Consider the following 17,640-nt stretch of genomic DNA (forward strand, 5'->3'; position numbering starts at 1 on the left):
TGAGAAAAAAGGGAAGTCCAAGGAGTCTGCTCCCTTAGCTGGGGATGCAGATCTTGTTCTCTCAGAGACTGTGCCTAGAGAGAGTGGATTAACAATTACAAGGAATCACAAGGTGCAAGAGTGTGTTCTTTGCTGAGGTTACCCATGCCCCTGAGATGTCATTTTCTGGAACAGGAAGTGCATGTTCAGTGCACACAAGATTCTTGCTGGCCTGAAAGGCACATGAAAGATAGAACAAATCCTCCTGGATATGAGCTCCCTGGAGAGCTACAGCTTTGTGGTGTTTAGTGCCTCCAGAGACTACAGCACCTCCCTACACAGCATCCTGGGCTGCTGTGTGCAAACCAGCCTGCTGGTGGAGACAGTTTTACATGTGAAAACCAAGCAAGCCAGCAAGATGAATCCCACTGTAGGATGGCATCTGGTGAACAAAGACCCTGGAGCAAAGTCCCAGCAAACAGCTCTGTGCCTCTCACTGAGGGAAGATTCTGCTCCAGCTATGACTGATCTAATTGTGGGCTAGATCTGGAGTCCCTCTTACAGGAAGGATCTGGAGGTGCTGGAAGGTGTCCAGAGAAGGGCCATGAGGATGAGCAGAGGGCTGGAGCTGCTCTGCTATGGAGACAGACTGAGAGAGTTGGGGTTGTGCAGCCTGGAGAGGAGAAGGCTCTGAGGAGACCTAATTGTGGCCTTCCAGGATCTGCAGGGGGCTCCAAGAAAGCTGGGGAGGGACTTTTGAGGGTGTCAGGGAGTGATAGGACTGGGGGGGATGGAGCAAAACTAGAAGTGGGGAGATGGAGATTGGATGTTAGGAAGAAGTTGTTTCCCAGGAGGGTGGTGAGAGCCTGGCACAGGTTGCCCAGGGAGGTGGTGGAAGCCTCCTGCCTGGAGGTGTTTGCAGCCAGGCTGGATGTGGCTGTGAGCAACCTGCTGTAGTGTGAGGTGTCCCTGGCCATGGCAGGGGAGGTTGGAACTGGCTGAGCCCTGAGGTCCCTTCCAGCCCTGACAATTCTGTGATTCTGTGATTTGAGTTTCAAAGTAACAAGCACATATTGCCCTGCAGTTGCTGTATCTCTCAGCTCGTCACTCTGTGCTGACACAGACAGAATCACAAAGGCTAGGAAGCAGCAGAAAAGGAGCTACCACTTCCTTCACTGCAGAGTGAAAAGCTCAGGAGTGAAGACAGCCAACACACACTCCATGGTGGTTGTAAGAAGAATTTGGTATGATAATCTGCATGAGATGAATGCAGGAGGGAAGCTTTTCTACTTCTTGATCTTTCTCCAAGGTGCCCTTGCCAGCTGGTTCATTTGTAGTCCATATGTGAACAGCATTCTTTAGCAAATCCCATTTCCCTGCCTTAAAATCATGACTCAGCCCTAATTCTCCACAACATGACCTGCCTGTTAGAAACCTTTGGAACTCTCCCTTCCCTTCCCTTCCCTTCCCTTCCCTTCCCTTCCCTTCCCTTCCCTTCCCTTCCCTTCCCTTCCCTTCCCTTCCCTTCCCTTCCCTTCCCTTCCCTTCCCTTCCCTTCCCTTCCCTTCCCTTCCCTTCCCTTCCCTTCCCTTCCCTTCCCTTCCCTTCCCTTCCCTTCCCTTCCCTTCCCTTCCCTTCCCTTCCCTTCCCTTCCCTTCCCTTCCCTTCCCTTCCCTTCCCTTCCCTTCCCTCCCCTTCCCTCCCCTTCCCTTCCCTCCCCTTCCCTTCCCTCCCCTTCCCTTCCCTCCCCTCCCCTCTGTTTGGGGGATGTGGAAGGTGCATGTGCTTTTGAAGGTCACAAAATCTAAGCTGCTGTTTTCTGCTTAGCAGTTGCAACTCCTGGCTATCCTCATCCTGACTTTTAAGACATACTATCTTCCTGAGCTTGCCTGACTCTAGTAGTTGGAGGTTTTTAAGGCCAGGCTGGATGTGGCTGTGAGCAACCTGATCTAAGAGACCTTCTTGTGGCCTTCCAGGATCTGAAGGGGGCTGCAAGAAAGCTGGGGAGGGACTTTTGAGGGTGTGAGGGAGTGATAGGAATGGGGGGGATGGAGCAAAACTAGAAGTGGGGAGATTGAGATTGGCTGTGAGGAAGAAGTTGTTTCCCAGGAGGGTGGTGAGAGCCTGGCACAGATTGCCCAGGGAGGTGGTGGAAGCCTCCTGCCTGGAGGTGTTTGCATCCAGGCTGGATGTGGCTGTGAGCAACCTGCTGTAGTGTGAGGTGTCCCTGGCTATGGCAGGGGGTTTGGACCTGGCTGCTCCTTGAGGTCCCTTCCTACCCTGACAGTTCTGTGATTCTGGATGGTAGGTTCCAGCTGACTTGACTAATAACCAAGAACCACAGAATTGTCAGGGTTGGAAGGCACCTCAAGGCTCAGCTAGTTCCAACCCCCCTGCCATGGGCAAGGACACCTCACACTAGATCAGGGTGCATGATAGGGGCATTCTCCCAGATTCCCAAAGTCTTCAACCAGCAGCCAAGGAAGCAGGGAAATCTTGTGAATGGCAGCCTGAATTCTCACTTCACCTGGCACCAGAGACTTATATCAGCTGAGGAAACTTCCCACTGACTCTAGGGATTAATCACAGAATCATAAAACCAGAGAATGGGTTTTGCTGGAGTTGGAAAAGACCTCTAAGATCATTGAGTCCAACCTTCAACCTTACAACACCATGGCCATTAAACTATGTCCTGTAGTGCTATCTCCACATGTTTCTTAACACCTCCAGGGATGGTGAAGGGTTGTAGTGAGGTGGGAGTTGGTATCTTCTCCCTAGTTACAAGTGATAGGATGAGAGCAAATGGCCTCAAGCTCCTCCAGGGGAGGTTTAGGTTGCAGATTAGAAGAAACCTCTTCCCTGAAAGGGTTTTCAAGCACTGGCACAGGCTGCACAGGGAGGGGGTTGAATCCCCATGCGTGTTTCAAATAGGCAGAGATGTGGTGCTGAGGGCTATGGGTTAGCTCCAGCCTTGGTGGAGTTTGGGAATGGTTGGACTGGATGAGCTTGGAGGCCTTTTCCAAGCAAAGGGAATCTCTAATTCTCTGATTTTGGTCAAACACCCTCTATGCATGGGGACATTAATAAGCTCTCTGGTTTTGTTTTGCTCCTCTGGACATTGAGAACTGCCTCTGCTTTCTGTTAAAGAGTGAATTGTGCAGAGAAGAGCTCTGCTGATGCCCAGGAGGTGTGAGTGCAGTAGTCAAGCACACAATGTTCATTCTTACATATGTAGCAAAAGGAAACTGAAAGAAGTGGGAATGAAATTCAAACAGAATTGTCACTTCATCTTGCTGGCAAAGCCTTTGCCTAGAGGTTGTGATGAAGAACTGTTCCTACAAGGACACCAAGCTGGGGGCAGGAGTTCATCTGCTGGAGGGTAGAGAGGCTCTGCAGAGGGACCTCGACAGGCTGGACAGATGGGCAGAGTCCAAGGGCAGGAGATTGAACAAATCCAAGTGCCAGGTGCTGCACATTGGCCACAGCAACCCCAGGCAGTGCTACAGGCTGGGGTCAGAGTGGCTGAGAGCAGCCAGGCAGAGAGGCACCTGGGGGTGCTGGTTGATGGTAGGCTGAACATGAGCCTGCAGTGTGCCCACGCAGTCAAGAGGGCCAATGGCATCCTGGCCTGCATCAGGAAGAGTGTGGCCAGCAGGAGCAGGGAAGTCATTGTGCCCTGTGCTCAGCACTGCTTAGGCCACACCTTGAGTCCTGTATCCAGTTCTGGGCTCCTCAGGTTAGGAAAGATGTTGAGATACTGGAAGGTGTCCAGAGAAGGGCAACAAAGCTGGGGAGGGGTCTGGAGCACAGCCCTGTGAGGAGAGGCTGAGGGAGCTGGGATTGCTTAGCCTGGAGAGGAGGAGGCTCAGGGGTGACCTTCTTGCTCTCTCCAACTCCCTGAAGGGAGGTTGTAGCCAGGTGGGGGTTGGTCTCTTCACCCAGGCAGCCAGCACCAGAACAAGAGGATGCAGTCTCAGGCTGCACCAGGGGAGGTTCAGGCTGGAGGTCAGGAGGAAGTTTTACACAGAGAGAGTGATTGCCCATTGGAATGTGCTGCCTGGGGAGGTGGTGGAGTCACCATCACTGGAGGTGTTCAGGAGGAGACTTGATGGGGTGCTTGGTGCCATGGGTTAGTTGATTAGGTGGTGTTGGATGATAGGTTGGACTCGATGATCTTGAAGGTCTCTTTCAACCTGGTCTATTCTATTCTATTCTATTCTATTCTATTCTATTCTATTCTATTCTATTCTATTCTATTCTACAAGCTCTGAGATTCTGCTTGCTCTAGCTATGCCAATGCTACTAAAGCAAACTTTCCTGTGCCATGCTGTAGCAGAAGTGCTTTTGCTCTTACCTTTAGGACTCCAGTTTGCCTGGAAGGAAACAGCCAGAACCAGAACCGAACCCTACAGGTCCCAAGGCTAGGTGGGAAGAGTTTGGTGGTAATTATCCTGGCTCTGCCTCCTTCCTTCTGGCTGGATGAGTTTACATACAGAAAATGCTGTCCTTTACCTTAATAAAAAGACAAAAACCACTGAGAGTTATTCAATACTGCTTCATCTTTCAGAGCAGAAGCATCTTTACACACACAGCTACTGGCATCTCCTGTCACACACATCCACACCTTACCTTGCAGAGATCTCCCTGCAGGGACCTCCCATGTAAATACTTTCTTTGTATTTGGGGATTTGTTATGGGTTTAAGAAACTGGGATGTCTTAAACCATAGAGTTCAGACCTCCAGAGGCTAGAGAGTTTAGCCTGGAGAAGAGGAGGCTCAGGGGAGACCTTCTTGCCATCTACAACTCCCTGAAGGGAGGTTGTAGCCAGGTGGGGGTTGGTCTTTTCTCCCAGGCAACCAGCACCAGAACAAGAGGACACAGTCTCAAGCTGCACCAGGGGAGGTTTAGGCTGGGGGTGAGGAGAAAGTTCTTCCCAGAAAGAGGAATTGGCCATTGGGATGTGCTGCCCAGGGAGGTGGTGGAGTCACCATCCCTGGAGGTGTTTAAGAAGAGCCTGGATGAGGCTCTTGGTGCCATGGTTTAGTTGATCAGATGGTGTTGGGTGATAGGTTGGACTGGATGATCTCTGAGTTCTTTTCCAACCTGGTTAATTCTGTATCTGTAGATAGGTCCAGGGGTGGATTGGGAAGTGTCATCTTCTGTTATTTCATTCCCCAAATGTCCCCTCTTTTATAGGGGAACAGCACAAGCTGTCCAGCCCCCTCCTTCTCCCTCTCTCTGCCCCTTTCCTGGTGCAGGCTCCCTTGTCTTTGCTATGCAGGGCAGTGGGGCCTTGAGTCAGCTGGCTGGGGCCTGCAGCACGCAAGCTGAATTTTAGCTGTGTCACTCAGCTTTGGTGGGGGGTAGAAGGGCTTGAGGGATGGGATGGGGGGTGGGGATTTGGGGCCTGGGTTTTCACAGAATCACAGAACTAACCAGGTTGGAAAACACCTCAGAGATCACCAAGTCCAACCTATCACCCAACACCATCTAATCAACTAAACCATGGCACCAAGTGCCTCATCCAAGTGTCTTCAGGGATGGTGACTCCACCACCTCCCTGGGCAGCACATCCCAATGGCCAGCCTCTCTTTTTGTGAAGAATTTCTTCCAAACATCCAGCCTAAATCTCCCTGGCATGGCTTGAGACTGTGTCCTCTTGTTCTGGTGCTGGGGGCCCTGGGAGAAGAGACCAACCCCCACCTGGCTACAACCTCCCTTCAGGGAGCTGGAGAGAGCAATGAGCTCTCCCCTGAGCCTCCTCTTCTCCAGGCTGAGCAACCCCAGCTCCCTCAGCCTCTCCTCACAGGGCTGTGCTCCAGACCCCTCCCCAGCCTCGTTGCCCTTCTCTGTACCTTTTGGCCTGGTTTGGAGGGAGGTTGTGGAAAGCTTTGGCCTGAGGAAGCTTTTTTTTGAGAACCATATCCAAGGTGGACTATGGATTTGTGTATTTGACAGGCTTGTGTACTATTGTAAGTAGTTATGAGTAGTACTTCCAGTTAAACTTCTAATTCTTTCCAATCCAGTGTGGAGCATTTTCTTCCCTCCTTTGGGAAGGGGTGAAAAGCATCTGTCCCTCTCCTTGAACTGCAGACAGTTTACACATTAACATTGTAAGCATATTCTAGTATTAATATATTGTAATATTCATATGTTTTAATATTTATATATTTAGAACCATAGAACCAACCAGGTTGGAAAAGACCTCAGAGGTCATCAAGTCCAACCTGTTACCTAATGTCTAGCACCTCCTGACAACTAAACCATGGCTCCAAGTGCCACATTCAAGCCTATTTTTGAACACCCCCAGTGATGGTGACTCCACCACCTCCCTGGGCAGCACATTCCCATGGCCAATCTCTCTTTTTGGGAAGAATTTCTTCCTCACCTCCAGCCTAAACCTCCCCTGCCACAGCTTGAGACTGTGTCCTCTTGCTCTGGTGCTGCTTGCCTGGCAGAAGAGGCCAACCCCAATTTAATTCTAAGATATACTTCCTTTCTTTTCTTCATTGTGGAACTACTTGAATTGTATTTGAGTAGCAGATTTAAAACACATTGCAAACATAAGCACTTGCAGGCTCTAAGGAGCAGTTGGAAGGTTGGCATTGCAGGAGTCAGGAGCACCTTTGCTGATAGCTCTTACCCAGGAAATTTCCCTGTCATGCACTCTGCAGCACCTCTGAGCTGTGAGGCTTGTTAGTGGGCCAAGATATCCACACTGCCTATTCTTCAGCTGCTACTGAAAACCCAAAAGGTAGCATAATTACCAGCCCTGCAGAGAAGCACTTGGGGGTGCTGGTGGGGGAGAAGCTGGACAGGAGTCAGCAATGGGCACTGGCAGCACAGAAGGCCAAGGGCAGCCTGGGCTGCATCCAAAGCAGTGTGGCCAGGGATGGAGAGAGAGGATCCTGCCCCTCTGCTCTGCTCTGGGGAGACCTCACCTGCAGGGCTGTGTCCAGCTCTGGGGCCCCCAACACAAGAAGGCCATGAACCTGATGGAGAGGATCCAGGGGAGGCCCCAAGGATGATCAGAGGGCTAGAGCACCTCTCCTACAAGGGCAGGCTGAGAGAGTTTGGGATGCTCAGCCTGGAGAGGAACAGTCTCCAGGGAGACCTTAGAGCAGCCTTCCAGTACCTCAAGGGGGCTACAGGAGAGCTGGGGAGGGACTCTTTACCGGGCTCATAGTGATAGGACTAGGGGGAATGGATTGAAGCTGGGAGAGGGTAAATTTAGACTGGATCTTAGTAAGAAGCTCTTTAGTACCAGGGTGTTTGAGACACAGAAACAGGTTGCTCAGGGAGGCTGTGGATGTCCCCTCCCTGGAGGTGCTCAAAGCCAGGCTGGATTAGGCCTTGAGCAACCTGGGCTGGTGGGAGGTGTCCCTGCCCCAGGGTTTGGAACTGGATGATCTTTAAGGTCCCTTCCAACCCAAGGCATTCTCTGAATCTATGATTCCAGTATCAACCCCAACATTTAAACTGCTTGTTGGAACTGCTTTGAGATGTGTGCTGATTCCTTGTCATGATGTGTCCACATATGGATTCACAGACTGCAATGGGTTGAAAGGGACCCTCAAAGGTCATCTTGTCCTGCAGTCAGCAGGGATACCTCTAACTGCTGTCTACAACCTGAAGGGAGGTTGTATCCAGGAGGGGGTTGGTCTCTTCTCCCAGGCAACCAGCCCCAGAACAAGAGGACACAGTCTCAAGCTGTGCCAGGGGAAGTTTAGGCTGGAAGTGAGGAGGAAGTTCTTCCCAGAGAAAGTTATTAGCTGTTGGAATGTGCTGCCCAGGGAGGTGGTGGAGTCCCCATCCCTGGAGGTGTACAAGAGGGGATTGGATGTGGCACTTGGTGCCATGGTTTAGTAGTCATGAGGTATTGGGTGACAGGTTGGACTTGATGATCTTTGAGCTTTGATCTTTGAACAGGCAGAAGGAGCCAGGGAGCTGCACAGTTTCCCTATGTTCCATGAGGCGGTAGTTGGAACTCTCCTTAGCAGCTTGGATCCCCACAAGTCCATGGGACCAGATGGGATTCATCCTAGGGTGCTGAGAGAGCTGGCAGATGAGCTGGCCAAGCCACTCTCCATAATTTTCCAGCAGTCCTGGCTCACTGGCGAGGTCCCAGAGGACTGGAAGCTGGCCAACGTGGTGCCCATCCATAAGAAGGGCAGCTTGGATGAGCCAGGGCTGTCAGCCTGACCTCAGTGCCAGGCAAGATCATGGAACAGGTCATCCTGAGTTCAATAACACAACACTTACAGGATGGCCAAGGGATCAGGCCCAGCCAGCATGGATTTAGGAAGGGCAGGTCCTGCCTCTCCAACCTGATCTCCTTCTATGCCCAGGTGACTGCCTGGTGGATGTGGGGCAGGCTGTGGATGGAGTCTGCCTGGACTCCAGCAAGGCCTTTGACACCATCCCCCACAGCAAACTCCTGGCCAAGCTGTCAGTCCCTGGCTTGGACAGCAGCACTCTGAGCTGGGTTAGGAACTAGCTGGAGGCTGAGCCCAGAGAGTGGTGGTGAATGGTGCCACAGCCAGCTGGCAGCCAGGCACCAGTGGTGTGCCCCAGGGATCAGTGCTGGGCCCTATGCTCTTTAACATCTTTATTGATGATCTGGATGAGGGCATTGAGTCCATCAGCAGTAAGTTTGCTGACAACACCAAGCTGGGGGCAGGAGTTGATCTGCTGGAGGGTAGAGAGGCTCTGCAGAGGGACCTCGACAGGCTGGACAGATGGGCAGAGGCCAAGGGCAGGAGATTGAACACATCCAAGTGCCAGGTTCTGCACATTGGCCACAGCAACCCCAGGCAGTGTTACAGGCTGGGGTCAGAGTGGCTGAGAGCAGCCAGGCAGAGAGGAACCTGGGGGTGCTGATCAATGGCAGGCTGAACATGAGCCAGCAGTGTGCCCAGGCAGCCAAGAAGACCAAGGGCATCCTGGCCTGCATCAGGAAGAGTGTGTCCAGCAGGAGCAGGGAGGTCATTCTGGCCCTGTACACTGCACTGGTTAGGCCACACCTTGAGTCCTGTGTCTAGTTCTGGGCCTCTCAGTTTAGGAAGGAGGTTGACTTGCTGGAGCATGTCCAGAGAAAGGCAACAAAGTTAGTGAGGGGTCTGGAGCACAGCCCTGTGAGGAGAGGCTGAGGGAGCTGGGGTTGCTCAGCCTGGAGAAGAGAAGACTCAGGGGAGACCTTCTTGCTCTCTCCAACTCCCTGAAGGGAGGTTGTAGACAGGCAGAGGTTGGTCTCTTCTCCCAGGCAGCCAGTACCCGGAACAAGAGGACACAGTCTCAGGCTGTGCCAGGGGAGGTTCAGGTTGGATGTTAGGAAGAAGTAGTATACAGAGATAGTGATTGCCCATTGGAATGGGCTGCCTGGGGAGGTGGTGGAGTCACCTTCACTGGAGGTGTTCAGGAGGAGACTTGATGGGGTGCTTGGTGCCATGGGTTAGTTGTTTAGGTGGGTTGGATTGGTTGGTGGCTTGGACACGATGATCTTGAAGGTCTCTTCCAACCTGGTTTGGTTTGGTTTGGCTTATTCTCTTTGTCTTTTCCAACCTTGTTGATTCTATGATGCTATGAAACTGGCTCAGGCTGCTCAGCTGAGTTGGTCAGTCTGGGATTTGCTGTTATCTTGGCACTAATCTATGGAGGTTGTTTTTTTTTGGTGGGTTTTTTGTGTGTTGTTGGGTTTTTTTGATTGTTTTGGGGTTTGTCTGTTTTTAATTCAGTGAATATTTCCCTTTCCCAGAAGTGATGTAGGACACAGGCCCCATACCTGGTGTATGGTCAGTCTCAGGAGCCCTGTGTCCCATGACAGTGCTGTTGATAATATTCCAGTCAAAATCATCAGCAAGGTCTTGTGTTAATCCACATGCAGAGGTCCATTCCTGATCTTGTGCTTCAAAGTTACAGCTTCCAGGAATGTTTGTGTAATAACCTGAAAATACAGTCAGAAAGAAATTACCATCCCAGCTCTTATATGCACAAGGCAATGGTAATGGAAAGGATTTCCTCTAGGACAGTGCTAGTATCCCCTGTGGCCTTCTCCTGATATGTGGCAATCAGTAGAAGGAAACAATTCACTCTTCACCCCCCCTAGCAGATATAAACAACCTGAAACTATCACAGATATATGCCCATGTAAGTCTTGAGGACAAAACAACGACTTGTAGGTCTCTTCTCCTTAGTTACAAGTGATAGGATGAGGGGAAATGGCCTCAAGTTGCCCCAGTCAGGGCTTAGGGTAGAGATGAGAAGAAACTTCTTCCCTGGAAGGGTTCTCAAAGCCTGGCAGAGGCTGCCCAGGGAGGTGGTTGAATCCCCATGCCTGGAGGTGTTTCAAAGAGGCAGAGATAGAATAGAATAGAATAGAATAGAATAGAATAGAATAGAATAGAATAGAATAGAATAGAATAGAATAGACCAGACTAGGTTGGAAGAGACCTTCAAGATCATTGAGTCCAACCCATCAACCAATCCAACACCACCTAAACAAACTAATCCATGGCACCAAGCACCCCATCAAGTCTCCTCCTGAACACCTCCAATGAGCTGTGGTGCTGAGGGCCATGGTTTAGAACCAGACTGGGTAGAGTCAGATAAGGGTTGGACTGGGTGATCTTAAAGGTGTTTTTGAACTGAAACCATCCTATGATTCTATTCCATGACTCTAAACCAGGCTGTGCCAAAAGGCCAGGAGCAGGCTCAGGCAGTGCTCATTTCACTCTCTCTCCAAGGACCATTATTTCTGCCAAGCCCAATGAAGCAGAGGACTCTGGAGCTGCAGCCTGTCCTTCCCAGGACCCTGCACCACATTGCACATGCAGGAGGGAACTTGGAGGCACATGTGGAACTGCAGCACTCCCTGACTCCCTGGCTCCTAGGCCAGGCACTCCAGCACATACATTTCACAGCATGGCCTTTGGGAACGATGAAAGAGCTACACAAATGCACTCAGCATCCACATGGATGGTGCATTACAAGCATCATGTAAACCTAATAAAGTCTAACTCCAGCACCAAACAGCCTGACATGCAGGTAGGGCATAGAAGGGAGGCTGTTAATTGAAGGAGCAGGTAGCATATTCTTGTGCAGTTCTACCCAGATCAAAGTCCAGATGCATTTGGAATCTAAATTATTCATAGTACACTGCCTGTCTTCAGGAATTTTCCCCTAATCTCTGAGCAGTGCATTCAGATGGCAGTCATTAATAAATATTTATGAGCAGTATTTACAGGGTAGACAGAGTCACCCAACAGCTCTGGGGCCCTGGAACTGATGGAGTAGGTCCAGAGGAGGGCCACAAAAATTATGAAGGAGTTGGAGTTCATCTGCTACAAGGACAGGCTGAGGGAGCTGGGGGTGTTCAGCCTGGAGAAGAGAAGGCTCCAGGGAGACCTAAGAGCAGCCTGCCAGGATCTGAAAGGGGCTACAAGAAGGCTGCAGAGAGACTGTTTGCAAAGGCCTGCAGGGACAGGAGCAGGGGCAATGGCTTCAAACTAGAGCAGAGCAGATTGAGATTGGATGTGAGGAACAAGTTCTGCACCAGGAGGGTGGTGGAACACTGGCACAGGTTGCCCAGGGAGGTGGTTGAGGCTCCATGCCTGGAGATATTCAAGGTGAGGCTGGACAGGGCTCTGGGCAACCTGATCTAGCTGGGGATGTCCCTGCTGAGTGCAGAGGGCTTGGACTGGATGGGCTTTGGGGGTCCCTTCCAACCCAGAGCATTCTGTGATTCTGTGACATTTCTGCACCTGCTGGGCATTATTATTTTCTGAACAGAGCCAATTTGAGAAGCCACCAGAAAAGCATTGTTCCTCTTGCCTGAAAACACTCAAACACTCCTCCAGCTGGGTCACCAAACACTGAGGTTTGCTATTAATCAAATCTGGGTCCTATAAGTGGCTGAGATTCACAAAAATGGACCCTGCTTTCACGTGTCGGCTCTGTTTCACCTCAGTGCTTCCAGTGGGTTGCTGAAAGAGAAGGGAAATTTGGGCAAGATTTGCTCAACTGGATTAAATAAATTATGGAGGAAATAATTCCTGTGAGTTAGAAAGGAAGAAAGGAAAAAGAAAGGAAGAAAGAAGGAAGGAAGGAAGGAAGGAAGGAAGGAAGGAAGGAAGGAAGGAAGGAAGGAAGGAAGGAAGGAGGGAGGGAGGGAGGGAGGGAGGAAGGAAGGAAGGAAGGAAGGAAGGAAGGAAGGAAGGAAGGAAGGAAGGAAGGAAGGAAGGAAGGAAGGAAGGAAGGAAGGAAGGAAGGAAGGAAGGAAGGGAAGGAAGGAAGGAAGGAAGGAAGGAAGGAAGGAAGGAAGAAGGAAGGAAGGAAGGAAGGAAGGAAGGAAGGAAGGAAGGAAGGAAGGAAGGAAGGAAGGAAGGAAGGAAGGAAGAAAAAGAAAGGAAGAAAGAAAGAAGAAAGAAAGAAAGAAAGAAAGAAAGAAAGAAAGAAAGAAAGAAAGAAAGAAAGAAAGAAAGAAAGAAAGAAGAAAGAAAGAAAGAAAGAAAGAAAGAAAGAAGAAAGAAAGAAAGAAAGAAAGAAAGAAAGAAAGAAAGAAAGAAAGAAAGAAAGAAAGAAAGAAAGAAAGAAGAAAGAAAGAAAAAGAAAGAAAGAAAGAAAGAAAGAAAGAAAGAAAGAGAAAGAAAGAAAGAAAGAAAGAAAGAAAGAAAAAAAAGAAAGAAAGAAAGAAAGAAAGAAAGAGAGAGAGAGATAGCAGGATAGCACTGCAGACAAATGCAGCCCTCCTCTGGTGCTGCTCCCCGGGGCTCCCTGCTGGGGCCAGTCCTGTTTAACATCTTGATCAACAGTGTAGGTGAGGGGACTGAGTGTGATGAGTGGGATTGAGTAAGTTTGCAGGCAACATGAAATTAAGCAGGAGTGTTGATCTGCTTGAGGGTTGGAAGGCTCCACAGAGAGATCTGGCTTGGCTGGACTAAGGGGTTAAGGTCAGTTGTTGGACTTAAGGCCAAGTGCCAGGACTCAGAGTTGAGTTACAACAACTCCCTTGCAACACTACAGAGGCAGAGGGGCTGGGAAGCTGCCTGGCAGAAAAGGACCTGGTGGTGTCCACAGTGTGCCCAGGTAGCCAAGAGACCACCAGCATTCTGGCCTGGATCAGAAGTAGTGTGGCCAGCAGGAGTAAGGTATGTTCATACCCCCTGTGCTGGGCACTGGTGAGGCCACACAGTCAGTGTTTGGCTCAGTTTTTGGGCACTGCAGTATAAGACATTCAGGGGCTGGAGCAAATCCAGAGAAGGGCAACAAAGCTGGTGAAGGGTCTGGAGAACAGGCTTGGGGACAAGAGGCTGAGGGAGCTGGGGGTGTTTAGCCTGAAGAAGAGGAGGCTGAGGGGAGACCTCATTGCTCTCTACAGCTCCCTGAAAGGAGGTTGGAGCAAGGTGGGGGTTGGAGCAAGATGGAGGTTGGAGGAAGGTAAAGGTTGGTCTCTTCTCCCAAATAACTAATAATAGGACAAGGGATGTGTCAAGGGACAAGCTGTACCAGGGGAGCTTTAGGTTGGATATTAGGAACCATTTCTTTGCTGCAAGAGTGGTCAGGCCCTGGAACAAGCTGCCAGGGAGGTGGTGGAGTCCCCATTCCCAGAGACATTAAAAAAAATGAGGAGATGAGGCACTTTGGGTCGTGGTGTAATGGTGATGGAGGTGTTAGGCAGAAGGTTGGACTTGCTGATCTTAGAGGCCCTTTGTAAACTCACTGATTCTCTGTGATGGGGCTGGTTGGGCTGTGAAGGGCTTTCTCTGTGCCCTCTCTCGCTGTCCTTTCAGATTAAGCAGCTCCCGTTCCCCACTCATTGAGAAATGAAGTTTCTGTATCTAGAAGGCATAATGTGCCTGTCAGGCTTGTTTATTCCCATCTGTAAGATACATGCTCAGGGAAAAGGTGGTTTTTATCCAAAATGCAAGGCCTCATATTGTTGAAACTAACATGTAGCAGATAGGGAAATATTGTACCTGAGGCTTATCTGCCTACCCTGTGTGCCAGACTGCAGTATCTCTCCTCCATTGGTAACCTGATTTTCTGTCAGTTCTGCAGCAAGAACAAGACAAAAGACCAGGGAAAACATTGTGCCACAACTGCAGCCTTTCCATCCACTATAAAAGGACATTTCACTGGATGTGTTTGCACTGAATAGCAGCTTTGCTTTTTTGCTTTCCCTTGGAAGAGCTTTCTGTAGTATGGAATGGAATGGAATGGAATGGAATGGAATGGAATGGAATGGAATGGAATGGAATGGAATGGAATGGAATAGAAATAGAATAGAATAGAATAGAATAGAATAGAATAGAATAGAATAGAATAGAATAGAATAGAGCAGGTTGGAAGAGACCTTCAAGATCATCGTGTCCCAACCTATCATCCAACACCACCCAACCAACTAACCCCCATGGCACCAAGCACCCTGTCAAGTCTCCTCCTGAACACCTCCAGGGATGGTGACTCCACCACCTCCCCAGGCAGCACATTCCAATGGGCAATCACTCTCTCTGTGTAAAACTTCCTCCTACCTTCCAGCCTAAACCTCCCCTGGTGCAGCCTGAGACTGTGTCTCTCTTGTTCTGCTGCTGGTTGCCTGGGAGAAGAGACAACCCCCACCTGGTACAACCTCCCTTCAGGTTGTTGTAGACAGCAAGAAGGTCTCCCCTGAGCCTCCTCTTCTCAGGCTAAGCAACCCCAGCTCCCTCAGCCTCTCCTCACAGGGCTGTGTTCCAAACCCTCCCAGCTTTGTTGCCCTTCTCTGGACACCTTCCAGCAAGTCAACCTCCTTCCTGAACTGAGGGGGCCCAGACTGGACACAGGACTCGAGGTGTGGCCTAACCAGTGCAGTGTACAGTATAGCATAGACTGCATTGCTTTAGAATCATAGTATCAGTCAGGGTTGGAAGGGACCACAAGGATCATCTAGTTCCAACCCCCCTGCCATGGGCAGGGACACCCCACACTAGATCAGCCTGGCCACAGCCTCATCCAGCCTGCCCTTAAACACCTCCAGGGACGGGGCCCCAACCACCTCCCTGGACAACCCATTCCAGGGCTTCACCACTCTCATGGGGAAGAACTTCCTCCTCACCTCCAGCCTCAATCTCCCCACCTCCAGCTTCATTCCATTCCCCCTAGTCCTATCACTCCCTGAGATCCTGAGCAGTCCCTCCCCAGCCTTCCTGTAGCCCCCTTCAGATCCTGGAAGGCCACAATGAGGTCACCTGGGAGCCTTCTCTTCTCCAGACTGAACAGCCCCAAACCTCCAGCTTCATTCCATTCCCCCTAGTCCTTATCACTACCTGACACCCTAAAAAGTCCCTCCACCCGCCTTCTTGTAGCCCTTTACAGATACTGGAAGGCCACAATGAGGTCACCTGGGAGTCTTCTCTTCTGCAGACTGAACAGCCCCAACTCCTTCAGTCTGTCCCTCATAGAAGTGCTCCAGGCCTGTTTTTATCCTCGTGGCCCTACTGGCTTTGCTGGAGTTCAACATTATGTAAGACCCAAAATGTTTCCATCTCAATTATTTGGGTCAGGTGGCCAAGAAGGCCAACAGCTCCCGGCCTGGATCAGCAATAGTGTGGCCAGCAGCACCAGGGAAGTGATTGTTTCCCTTGTACTCAGCACTGGTGAGGCCACACCTTGAGTCCTGGCTTCAGTTTTGGGTCCCTCACCACAGGAAAGCCATTGAGATGCAGGAGTGTGTCCAGAGAAGAATCACAAGACTAATGAGGTGGTCTGGAGCACAGGTCTGGTGAGGAGGCAGCTGAGGGAACTGGGGGTGTTTAGTTTGGAGAAGAGGAGGCTGAGGGGAGACCTTCTTGCTATCTAGAGCTCCCTGAAATGAGGTTGCAGTGAGGTGGGGGTTGGTCTCTTCTCCCTAGTATCATGGGATAGAACAAGAGGAAATGACCTGAAACTGTGCCATGGTGGGGTTAGGTTGGAGATTAGGAAAAATGTCTTTGCTGCAAGAGTGGTCAGGGACAGCAACAGTCTGCCCAGGGAGGTGCTGGAGTCACCATCCATGGAGGTGAGCAAGAAGGTGTGGCCATGGCACTTTGGGACGTGGTTTAATGGCCATGGTGTTAGGTTGGAAGTTGGACTCAATGATCTGAGATATCTTTTCCAATTGAAACAAATCTATGACTCTGTTTGACTAAGAAAAGAGAGGTGAGTGTTATCACCACTGCTTCCAGCCAGCACAGGGCACCCCTCCCCCAGTGAAGCTGCTACCTCCTGTAGCAATACTTCCAGGATCAATCAAGTGCCCTGATTTTGTGCTGAGTATCTTCACAGAGCAGGTCAGGCTGGACAGCAATTCTGACTTCCTGTGTCTCTGTTAGGTCTCTCCCATGCCACAGAGCCGAGCTTAGAGAGGAGTTTTACTGCACTTTGACTAACTCCTCAAAAAAAAAATCCATATTGTACACAAGGAATGGCAGATTGTATGCTTAGACCAACCTGATCTCCTTCTATGCCCAGGGGACTGCCTGGGGGATGTGGGGCAGGCTGTGGATGTGGTCTGCCTGGACTTCAGCAAGGCCTTTGACACTGTCCCCCACAGCAAACTCCTGGCCAAGCTGTCAGCCCCTGGCTTGGACAGCAGCACTCTGAGCTGGGTTAGGAACTGGCTGGAGGCTGAGCCCAGAGAGTGGTGGTGAATGTGCCACAGCCAGCTGCAGCCAGGCACCAGTGGTGTGCCCCAGGATCAGTGCTGGGCCCTGTCCCTCTTTAACATCTTGACTGATGATCTGGATGAGGGGGTCGAGTCAGCCATCAGTAAATTTGCAGATGACACCAAGCTGGGGGCAGGAGTTGATCTGCTGGAGGGTAGAGAGGCTCTGCAGAGAGACCTCAACAGGCTGGACAGATGGGCAGAGTCCAAGGGCATGAGATTGAACACATCCAAGTGCCAGGTTCTGCACATTGGCCACAACAACCCCATGCAGTGCTACAGGCTGGGGTCAGAGTGGCTGAGAGCAGCCAGGCAGAGAGGGACCTGGGGGTGCTGGTTGATGGTAGGCTGAACATGAGCCTGCAGTGTGCCCAGGCAGCCAAGAGGGACCAATGGCATCCTGGCCTGCATTTAAGAACAGTGTGGCCAGCAGGAAGCAGGGAGATCATTGTGCCCCTGTACACTGCACTGGTTAGGCACACCTCGAGTCCTGTGTCCAGTTCTGGGCCCCTCAGTTTAGGAAGGAGGTTGACTTGCTGGAAGGTGTCCAGAGAAGGGCAACAAAGTTGGTGAGGGGTTTGGAACACAGCCCTGTGAGGAGAGGCTGAGGGAGCTGGGGTTGCTTAGCCTGCAGAAGAGGAGGCTCAGGGGAGACCTTCTTGCTCTCTACAACTCCCTGAAGGAGGTTGTAGACAGGCAGAGGTTGGCCTCTTCTCCCAGGCAAGCAGCAGCAGAACAAGAGGACCACAGTCTCAAGCTGTGCCAGAGGAGATTTAGGCTGGATGTTAGGATGAAATTCTACACAGAGAGTGATTGCCCATTGGAATGTGCTGCCCAGGGAGGTGGTGAGTCCCCATCCCTGGAGGTGTTCAAGAGGGGATTGGATGTGGCACCTTGGTGCCATGGGTTAGTTGTTTAGGGTGGTGTTGGATGATAGGTTGGACGTGATGATCTTGAAGGTCACTTCCAACCTGGTCTATTC

General features: G+C 50.8%; 1 protein-coding gene across 1 annotated transcript in view; it reads right to left on the reverse strand.

Annotated features, from left to right (window-relative positions):
- MALRD1 (MAM and LDL receptor class A domain containing 1) overlaps positions 1–17,640 on the reverse strand; it is a 348,020-nt gene that overhangs the window by 94,619 nt on the left and 235,761 nt on the right. Inside the window, 3 exon segments of the mRNA XM_068146420.1 lie at positions 4,334–4,491; positions 9,762–9,923; positions 13,973–14,029. Of these exon segments, the coding sequence (XP_068002521.1) occupies positions 4,334–4,491; positions 9,762–9,923; positions 13,973–14,029 (377 nt within the window).

The sequence above is a fragment of the Melanerpes formicivorus genome, unplaced genomic scaffold (assembly GCF_026170545.1).
Source record: "Melanerpes formicivorus ecotype bairdi unplaced genomic scaffold, bMelFor1.0.p_v2 SCAF_13, whole genome shotgun sequence".
Taxonomy (NCBI): Eukaryota; Metazoa; Chordata; class Aves; order Piciformes; family Picidae; genus Melanerpes; species Melanerpes formicivorus.